Source organism: Temnothorax longispinosus, chromosome 7 (assembly GCF_030848805.1).
Source record: "Temnothorax longispinosus isolate EJ_2023e chromosome 7, Tlon_JGU_v1, whole genome shotgun sequence".
NCBI classification, from domain to species: Eukaryota; Metazoa; Arthropoda; class Insecta; order Hymenoptera; family Formicidae; genus Temnothorax; species Temnothorax longispinosus.
The window spans coordinates 22,252,160-22,263,890 of NC_092364.1; the positions used below are offsets into that span (position 1 = coordinate 22,252,160).

The 11,731-nt window shown below is 39.1% G+C and overlaps 1 protein-coding gene across 1 annotated transcript in view; it reads right to left on the reverse strand.

Annotated features, from left to right (window-relative positions):
• The window catches only part of Dtn (transmembrane protein 132C dtn), a 101,364-nt gene extending 91,218 nt beyond the window's left edge, over positions 1–10,146 (reverse strand). Inside the window, exon 1 of the mRNA XM_071784000.1 lies at positions 9,243–10,146. Coding sequence (XP_071640101.1) covers positions 9,243–9,354 — 112 coding nt within the window. The 5' untranslated portion in view covers positions 9,355–10,146. The remainder of the gene's footprint in view (positions 1–9,242) is intronic.
• Between the last annotated feature and the right edge of the window lie 1,585 nt (positions 10,147–11,731).

Sequence of the window (11,731 nt, forward strand, 5' to 3'; positions counted from 1 at the left end):
CTGTAGCGTAATACATTTAAAATGACACCCAAGATGCAATATTCCTAATTACGCAGCCTCATCAATATCAGAGATTAATCTTGTTATAAAATGTTGATTTAACTTTCTCCGTTGCAACAAAATGAAGTTCGATACGCTATTACAATAACAAGATTATTACGGGAGTATGCATAAATTTCTCTCTAAACAATTTTCTTAATTATCTTATAAAATGCCATATTGAAAGAATTATGTTTCGTCTTAAGATTAAAAATTCCTTTCTCACACTCACACTTCATGTTATGAAAAACATGAAGTAGCGAGAGAAGTGGTAAAAATATGACTATACATGATTATTTTCAAATTGTAACATCTAATTAATGTAATGCAGTTTTTGCAATAACATTTCTATTTTACAAAAATTGTTCATCTAACGGACCCTGTTATCTGTTACATAGAAAATGTACGACAATTTTAAAAACATGCGTTGCGTCAGCAACGAGCATATTAACTAATTCATCGTTACATTATCGAGCAACGTTATTCACATACATGAATTGATTGCAATCGTATATGGATAGAATAATGAAAAGAGCGTAGGCACGATAGAGACGTCATTCCCCGATATAGCCGATGAAGTATAAACTGAACGAGATGCATCAAATAATAACGTTGTTAGCGGGCGTATATATATATAATGTCTCTTTGAGAATACGACTCCTCGATTATTTCGGTATTTGAACTCAATGTGGAATATCATATAATACAAAGTTCTTAATTTGTTTGCGAAATATTATTGACTGTTACATTATGCAAGTAAAATACCAGAAGAGCGATATATGCGAATTAAATTTGTAGACGTATAGTTACCTTTCGAAAGATTTTCTTAGATACCTATACAAATGTGTTCAAATAAAAATCGCGGAATTAACTGCGATACACACATATGTTTGTTTATGTAATACTGTCGTAATATTTTCGATATGTAATATATATAATTTATATAAGTATTGTTTCTCTTCATAATATCTATAAATATTTCTACAATGATTATATTGCTTTTGTCACTGCAAACGTTGCGATGTTCTACTTATTTATTTCAAAATTACGATTGTTTCCAATTAGATGTTACATTATGAAAAAGAAATGCTATATACCACATTTCAATAATAACTCGAGTCAGTCAATACGAGATACCTAACGAACATGACGAAAATGGAGACAAGAATGGGGATGTGCCACGGCAACGAGATACGACGATGTATGATTGATTCGCTCTAATGTTATATGTATATCGAGTTGGCATGAATGGGAATTAATCTGACGATTTAACACGAGAAAATAAAGATTACAATGACGATTATAGGGCGAAATAAAGCGATTTCTCAGAAACGCGATATTTCTTGTCGACGTTGAGATATGCGACGCGGCGCCGCGCCGTCATCTCACACAAACAAGTCTCAACTTATGTAGCAACGTAAAACACGACTACGAGCGGCTACGACGTACGCAACCCCCGCTTATCCGCCCTCGAGTGATGAGAATGAACTTGAATGATTCCCAAGCGAGAGAGGCGGAGAATGCGAAAGACGCGTGGGATATATCGCGTTGCACTTCTTTGCACGCGAAATCAGACTCGCGGAGCATTCCGAGCCTGCGATACGCTCGATTTCCTCGTAAATTCTGCGGGATTATTGTATGCGGAAGGTATCGTCGGTCGAGCGTAATGTTTTTCTTTGTTACAACAACTGATAAAAGGTATCGGAAAAATTACGTCGGATTGTATTTTCTCACAGAGATGGGGGTACGTTCCCGTCAGTTTGCGCTCGGCGTGCTCCATATATCGCGCGCGTTAAGTTAACATTGCACTTTTCGACGGCTTTTCGGAAAAATCGCAAGTTTCTTATTTTTGCATGGTGACACATAGAACACTCTCCCGTTTCAAAAGCATGATGACACAATTAAGTGAATAGATTCAAAAGTCTATAGAGAAGAAACTATGAAAATGCGCATAACATAATTATCAATTTCTAAAATTTGTGTATCATGTACTTGTTTTTTTACGTCGCTTTTATTTATTTTTTCAAGATTAAAGTAATTATTATGCGTATTAATCGACATCATTCGCGAAAAATAAACCAGCCGACGCAGCGTTAGAGCACGATAGGTAGTATCTCTCCAAAGGATTAAATCACTTGCCACCGCGACGGGATACGGAACGGCGCGCGGCGCGGCCGTGAGACATAAACACGTAACGGGCATTACCCGATGTCGTTCACAAGGATTCCACGAGAGAAAGCGACAGAAAGGCTCGCGCGCGATGGACGATTGCACCAGCACTTGCCAGTCTCGAATAAACGTGCATGCGTGTGTTTCAATCAATCAACACCAAAACAAAAAATCGCCACGTCGCGGCGTCGTGTCGTAGAATGGATGTATGTGCCCGACGAAACCTATCGTCGAAAGCTATATCTCATCGAGACCGCCGACGTGACGGAAACGGCGATCTATCTACCGATACTGTCACCGTCATTCAGTCTTTTCCTACATAAACGATCGTGAGTTATTATGTCACATCGTTCCTCAATTTACGAAAGGAGAGAACGTTTCCTATAAGTACCTACAAGTGCAAAGTTTCTGTTAACTTTAACTTCCTTAACTCCAGAACAGCGTTTCTCCACGTTACGCCACGAGACGCCACGTAGGAAATGGCAACATTTATATGGCACATTCATAAAAAAATGGAGGACGTTTGGAAGCGTTTATTGGAGAGCTAATACGAGCTGGGGGATGAGTAATACGATTACATTCTCTTTATATTAGCTACACGGATGGTATCCAAGTATAATTTCAACTTGTCTTCTAATAATTATAAAACATGATATAAAATATTTCTTTTGACTTGAAAAGATTTATCCTTTCAGACATCGACATAATTTACATGATTTATAATCTTTTCGCATTATTTAGTATACTAATATGCTACAGCGACACAGAAATTCTCTCCAAAAATGACCAAATTCATTTCCTATATAAAGAAATAATTTTACATTAATGTGTCATTAAAGTTAAGTCTCTAGTCTCTAGTAATACACAATAGTTGACATTAAGCATTACGAATATGTATCTGTTGTATGGATAAAAATTATACTAAAAAGTCACGTATCATTAGGTCAACATATTAAGTCATATTCTATCGGTCATAAGATCTATACACGCGCGCGCGCGTCCACTAGTATTTATAATAAAAAGCTTTATTCCTTTGCAAGCAGAGTTACTAATATTTCGCGTAATATCATAGTAACATTAGATGGTTATATTTGAATTACAAAACACTGTTGAAACTCGATGAAGCGAGGTTTTCAATAACTCTTCATATTTCCCCCGGGACGCCGCGTGTGAATACGAGAGATAGCTGACAATGAAAGTCGGAGATATTACACGAGGGATGGGGTGGAATTAATTTAACACTGCAACAACCGTGAGTTTAAAATCCCAGCGGCCTCGATGGTTCGTCAAAGAACCATGAACCCAATGAAATGCCGTGACTTTTTCATTAAAAAAAGTTCCTTTACACAATTAACATAATCAGGTTCGGAAACGTTCAATAACAACAATAAAATTAATAAGATTGATAAAATTCAAAAAAAAAAAAGTTGACTTTATAAAAATCTGCAGTAAAACAAATTAAACCAGTAACTGATTTTTAAAACCACAAGTACTACACGCGGGGGAAGAACAAAGGCATTATAAGTTTAAATCCGGTCCTAAAAGTGCTTTTGCTGTCTCCCGAATAATATTGTTCGTGCATGCAAAATATTCCGAAAGATGAAAACTGATTTCCCAGGAAATTATTTTATTCGTGTATATTTGTACACAACCATCGTTTATATTACATCTATTATTTCAACACTATATAAAAGCAGAGAGATAAGACCCATTCCTATCTATTTTATACATTTTTCTTTTCTTGACAAATTCCAAACAGTCCCGAGACTAAACTGTGCAATGAAAAACATTATCCTGTTACATTGCGCTGTTCTACAAATTATTAACATTTCCAGTGATATGAAAAATATCAACGTGATGGTTTTGTTTTCTTGCAGAAAAATGCAGGAAATAGACGATTTTCCTATTGATCTCCCTCTCGCCTTCTTTTTCTTTTTGAAATATAAGAGAAAATGCAGTAGCTGACTGCTCGAATCCAAGATACCACACAGGAACAGAAGAAGACATGAAACGAAGACTGATATTATATATATGTGCCAGACGAGATAGAGAGAAAGAGAGAGAAAGGAATATACAAAAAGGTGTAACGTGTAACTTGCCGGGGGCCAACAGATAGAGTGAAAGGGAGAGAAAGATAGAAAGAGAAAACCTGGGATCGTCCGAAGAACAGAACAGGAATAAGGGGCGAGGAACAGAAAAGGAACAAAGAAAACTTCCCTGATCCCTCTCCTGCACGTCACCGAGAATGCCAGCCATCTGGCATCATGCCGTGATTCCCTGCGACGACTACGAATGCCTGCCGGACGCCGGACTGCGCACAGTGGAATGGCGCCTGTCATTCGAGACTCTATTCGTCTATTCTATGGAGATCCCCTGTGCCCCTTTGCTGCACCATCATTTTTCCCCGTGTACGCATCATTGGCGTATTAAATCGTGAATCTTACCGTCAATGAAATGCCGCGGTCAAGTACAATGTTCTATACCCAATAGTTTACCTACTACAGATTGTGTTTCTTAAGCCTTTTAAAAATATTTGCATATTGATGTTATGTTTGAATTTTCTAACGCGTTAAGAGTTAATATGACTTATTTTCTTATTTTCTCAATCTAATTGTAAGACATTCTCTATTAAAATACAATTACTTTAATATCAACGTGTAGCTGCTCTTGCTTTATATTTTGTAAAGTGTATCTACGATTGTTTTAAAATACAATTTGAGAAGAGAATGAAAAAAGCTACGATGTCACTTTTAAAACGCAAACGTGCACAAAATTATCACGACGAAAGTTATTAAAAATTTGATACTACTCGTACATTTATGATAACACATATCGAAAAGGTTTCTTTCTCTTTTTCCGGTATTAAAAGAAGGATATTATACTGTCGTTGTTAATACATACAACGCACGTGTTAATTATGTTTTACGATCATTTATGATTATCGACATGATGATAATCATAAAAAAGTATCGAATAAAGCAATTGAGAAACACTGCTAAGCGAAGGATGGAACGATCGACCAATATGATAGTAAATAGCGTGCCCGTAAAGGACAGCAGGAAGATAAGTCAAGGATTTTAACGAGGGAATCGCTCGCTACTTGTAATCGAAAGCAATAGTTTTCCATTGTCTGCAGTCTTTTTATTAAACCTCTTAACGATTATTGTATCTCAGCGTTACGGTTGAGATACGAAAGATACAATATTATGTAATGCGCGAGTACTTATTTCGAAATACAAATACAAATATAATAATTTCAATATATTTTTTAAATGTTAAATTGCTCAGGTCCGAAACTTTTCCCCCATATATAGATAAGGCAAAAATTTCACGCAATGTTACATCAATATATCGGTCTTTAATATGTGAAAAAGAATTCTTACAATTAGTATGTAATATATGCATCCCGCCTATGTAATTCTCTATGAGACATCGTTTCGTCGCGTCGGCATCGTCTCGATACGAAAATAAATAAATAAATAAATCTAAAAAAAAATAAATCTAAAATTTTTTGTCTAAAAAGAATTTCTTAGATTTAAATTTATAAAATACACATTTCCATATTTCATCGAGGCAAGCAAGAGACATGCCTTAAAATATTATACAACTAAAATCGATGATATTCAAAATGAATATTCAAAAGAGGTATGTTTTTCATTTGTATCATCATATGTGATAAAACGCGAATTTTTTGCTCATTAAATTCGGTACGATCATTTCAATCACGTGTACAAAAACTTATAAAATCTTGAATATCAACTATAATATTAGCGATTAATGTGTACGTAAGTAAACTACATAGTATTGGATTTTTCCGGATGTTTCAAAACTTTGAAAATTGCGTAACTCGTTACTTTTCATATAATTCAAAACAGCTATGTAAATCTTTACAAAAATAAAAATTGTGATATGTTAACTCGGATTTATCTGTAAATGTATGTACACGCAAAATAAAACGCCTTTAGAATTTTTTCTAGTATTAGTAATAGTTTCTAGTATTATCTGATTCCGAGGAGTATCGGAAATGTTTGCCCACTCACTTTTCACAATGACGACCGTATAAGTTATGCATGAGCTGAGCCTACGGCGAAAAGCAGAGTTTTGTTCACGTATATGTATATATCCAGGACAAATGCCGCCGATAGCATCGATATTACAGAATATATATTTTTTTACTGCTCTTTATATATAACGGAGATGCAAAACTTAAAAATTGATTGTATTACGACAATTATAACGTTTCTGAATATTTTATGATGCGTTTGACTGAAAGTGGAACGAGCGAGCGAGAATACTCACATTACATACTTAATAATCACATTACAATATCATCTCATTAATAGGAAAAGAAATGTTACAAGTAAAAAAAACTTTTCTGCATAATCACTAAAAAAGGTTACAATTTCCATGGAGTAATTATCCGGTTTTATTGGTATAACTACTAATTCACTTCCTCGATAATGTAATATAACTTTCTTGCTGCAGGTTACATCTCCATTTAATAATTTCTATATAATTTCTATTTTCACTGAATAGTTACTCGTATATATAATGTGCCTGCGGGGACGTTTATTATTGCATTTGTACATTCGCAAACGCAACGCATATACGTATATCTCTATCTATATCTATAACAATACCATTAAAATGTAATTCTAGACAAATAATATTTAGAGATGCTACGATATTATATTCTTGAAAAGGCCGCCGCGGGCATAAACGGTTATCAAAACGTTAATTAATCAGCTGCGATCTTACAACTTAAAACCTCGGGAAGCCGCGGGTCAAAGATCAGTAACGGAAGTAAGATCCTTTTTTCGCTTGCCATTCGCTTTCCGTCGTTCTCTTGAAAGAAACGCGTTCAGGACAATGTTAACGATACGACGCGACGCGACACGACACGACATGATTCGACGTGCCGCGACGCCATCACGCCATCACGCACTCGCACATATTCGTCGTTTCGCACGTGCTGCATACGTAATGCGCATCAACGTAGCGAACAAAGCGAAATGCAAGTGCATATCGTCGAATCACGATGGATGGGACAACAACCAAGGGTGCTAAGCTCTCTATGCATACATGTTTTAGAAAGTATCTGAATTATTGATCCTACGAAAAAAATGACGAAGCCATCAATCCTATTTTATGCTACATGCCTGACGAACAGATTGGAAGTTAGCAGGGATAATAATAGCGAAGTAAATTAGGTCACGAGATATTCTCTCGTGGAATCCCTTCGCTATGCTTTCCTCTCGCAATAACCCAAAGAGATTTTTAAAAAATTTAATTTTTCATACTTTTTGGATAAATACATTGAGTTTGTTACTATAAAGTTAACACGTTGAATCCGGTGCACCTGAGTCTATCTATTATTTCTACATCTCAAAATATCTCTCCTTCCACCGCGAGTAACAACAGTAGATAGCAATAGCTGTCTGTTGCTCAGCTATTTAGATTTAGGTAATATTATCTTAAATCTGCACTGCTATACCGCTACAATCCGAATTACGTTGTCTACCATCCAAACTCTATAGATAAAACAATATTTTTTTACTAAAGAATATTTTAAAAAAATAAATAATGTGCATCGCTATTCTGCTCTATCTATATCACATGCACGTATATGCAGCTAATTCTTATTCTTTTTATTATCTTTGACGTAGCTTAATCTTGCTTTTACTTTTCCTTAAATATCTATTGCAACTATTACTTATAAAAACATGCGTACTCGCGGGTATATATAAATAATACGTAAATGTATGTGTGAGTCCGCAAATGAATCGAGCTCGGATCCGTTAAGTCCAAATGACTGCGCGGATCAGTCATCTCTGTGGGTTGAAGCGATAATATACGTACTCTGTGGCTTGTCTACGCATAAACGAGCAACATCGGCGATAACGATTAAACGCGCACGAAAAAGAGAGAAATACCTTCTCCGCTGAGGTATTTTTACGTTAACGACGCTCGTATCTTCCATTGGAAAAATCTCGCATAAAATTACGACAATTAAAACTCGACACAGTTTCGTATGCTTCGAGTAATCAGCCAGGATCGCGCAAATTTTGTTATACGTGTTATCCACCATTACAAGTATCGATTCGAGATTTTAACGCTACAATATAAAACTACATTTGAAAGACCTTTTCAATTATAAGAATATCAAATCTCCAAAGAAAAAAAACAGCTGAGGTTTCTTATATTTATAACACACTATGTGTGTGCAATGTGCAATGTGTACAAGCTTTTCATAATTTTATTCGAATAAAAGTTTTGCTTTTTTCGTATTTTAATTGATTTTTTTCTTACTTTAATGTATAGAGCATGATTATACTCCTATGAAGTCTATGATTAGTAGATTGATTCTCAAACAAGATTGCAAAGCGCGAGAATCAACGTGTTGAAACGTGGCTACGATCAAAAGTTCATTTTTAGATGGAAAACTATATAAAATCTAACAATAAGTTTTGATAAATGTGTCACTAGATGGGTTTTGATCTAATCAGAACAAGCTGATTTGTAATTCGCGAGAGTAAACGGCCAAGCGGAATTAACTCACGAAAGATGGTCTCTAAAAGATTTACAATCCGCGAACGTTATAAGTATAATCATATCAGTGACGACGTGTTTTATTATGTGTAAACGTAAACAACGTACTTGATATTAGGTCACGTAAACTGCTCTAACTCTGCGATACAGTCTACGGAGACACGTGCATAGCGTTCGAAAATAAAAGCTGACAATGAATCGGAGCTATATTATACTTATGAAAATCCCGCGTATTAAGCTCCTACGTCATACTATTATTCAAAAAATAGATACACCAGAATAATGTCAGGAGATCGTAAAACGTTTAAATGACAAGGAGTTTTCGGCAGTCTTGTACATAAAAGACACGAGAGAGAGAGAGAGAGAGAGAAAATCCCGTTCTCTCTCTCTCTCTCTCTCCGTGGGCAGAAACGCGACGTACATACAAGTAATACGAAACGGAATGGCGAGAAGCTAGTCAAGCTATTAGGGTGTGCAAGACTTACCGGCAATGGCGACGAACAGGAAGATTATCCACGTATCCATGAGTCTGCCGGTCGAGAAGAAGCCGCTGCCGCTGCCACGGCCGCCGCTGGCTGGGAAGGCTCGCCTGTCCATCACGCGGCGAGATGCATCGCTGATCTTGACACTCGGAATTACACTCCTTCCTCTTCCGATTCCGCGGCGAAGACGCGACGCGACGCGACACGACACCCCAACCGATTCGCGCAGTATAAGTGGCGCAAGTGCCGTGCACTGTGCAGTAAGGCGCGCGAATCACTGAAAAATCCTCGGAACGACGGGCGCGCGCGCGAGTCGTCTCTCACCCAACTTCACTCGTGTCTCGAGTTTCGTGTCTCGGGATCCGGATCTGTGAGATCTGTCCTGCCTGTGCGCTCCAATGTTCCTGTTTCACATGGTATACTCGCACGTTACGATATGACGCGATTTCTCGCAATAACGTTCTCGAACGAACGAGACGAACGACGAGGACGCTGTCGATGGTCGCGCGCGCCGCCTCCTCGCAGTCCTCGCACGCACCCACGACGCGCGACGCGCGCGTCTTACGCGTGCGTGAATATATATACGAATTACGTGGACGTACGCACTCTCGTTCGTCCGCCGTCCGCCGTCCGCGGTGGCCGCGTGGGCACGTACGTATATGTGCGGGTATACGTACGTACGCGTTACGTCGAATGTGTCGTCCGTTGGATACGGAGTATCTCTACGCGTGCGAGGATGAGGATACGGAGAGGCGAGACGTTGATGCACAGTGCCGCGGTGCCGCCAGTGCCGGCGCCCGCGATGCGCGCCGGACTCCGGAGTGGGACAGACAAACGCTACGACGACCGAGACGACGAGACGATCGGCGCGTACTTGGCGAGATTACGCGCGCGCGCCAGACGAAAGCGTAAGGGACAGAGACAAAAAGAGATAGAGAGAGTGAGAGAGAGTGAGAGAGAGAGAGAGAGAGAGAGAGAGAGAGAAAACGCGAGGCGAAGGAAACGACGTCCCTCGACGACGTGGAGCGCGAGCGGCGTGCGTACGCGACCGTCGTGCTCTCACCGCCGCGTTGCCCGGAGTATTGACCGACTCTGCTCCTGCCTCCTGCCTCCTGCCTCCTGCCTCCTGCTTCGGCTTCGACACGGAGCGACGCGGCGCGGCGCGGCGCGGGCGAAAGAGAGGAGAAGGGATGACCGAAGCGAGCACGGGCCACGGGGAGGGAAAACGGCGAGGAAGAGAGTGGAGCGCGGAGCAAGCGTGCTCCGAGCTCCGAACTGTGCCGACTACCGTGTAACTGGCCACTCTGGCCAGACTGGCTGCGCGCGCACGCCGAATTTCGTACTTCTCCGACGCGGCGGCGCTACGGCGCGCGGCGGCGGCTCGGCGGCGGCCAACCGTCCGTCGAGCGTCCAGCTAGCCAGCCGGCCGGCGCGCGGCGCGACGTTTGAGAATCTGTGTTTTATGGCATGAATGTATCTACGCGTACATACGTATGTACATACATACATATGTGTGCGCGCGACCCATGCGAATTTAAAATCAAAAACGGATCGTGGCTACGAGCCGCGAAAGCGTCGTTAAACCACGCTTCGTCGGTGACAGCCCGCGTCGAGCGCCGCCGCCGTCAGATCGACGCACACACACACACACACGCACACCTTATATCGACATAAATATTAATAGAAATACCGATATACTCTCTCTCTCTCTCTCTATCTTTGTCGATATGTGAAGAATCTCGATACTTTTCTTCATAATTATATGATTTATATAATTGCTAAACTATTTTAAGATACTAAAACAGGGAAAACAGAACGATAAATTATCTAGATGTCGGGACGAAAGATTTCGATATTTTGATAAATATATGACAGTTTGATTCAAAAGAATTTATCTCTTTATCTTTTTCAACTGCAACGTCGCAGGGACCACGTTTTTTCCATCTATTCTCATGCATTTTGCGTTTCCTTTAATTCTTATATTTAAAATCAAACAAAAAATGTGTATATCTATATATATATATTACATTTATACACATAAAAATATATAAAAAGAAAGAATATTATATAATTATATGCGAGCTACAGTTTGTATTTTATTCCTGAACGTTATTTCGCGAAATTAATACGAGATTGTGAAGAATGTTCTATAATCTGTTTCGGTATTCCTTGATTATTAATGAAAACGCATAAAACGATAAAACCCGCTCGTTGATATAAAACCGTGAAATATGGCGCACCTGCAGATAACGTTTCTGGTATAAGTACACGTAATGTCGGAATAAAGTCAAGACGATGAAACCCGCCGCGTTTAAATCCGCCGCATTCTTTCGGCTACCCGAGAGATGAAAACTTTTATCGCGCTTGATATCACGATGAGGCATCACTAACGCCGTATGCCGACAATCTCGGCTATTGTTAAGAAAGACGTCTATGAACGGTGATGCGATACGGAACGCCCGCGCTTACAGAGAGAAAAAGAGAGAGTAAAT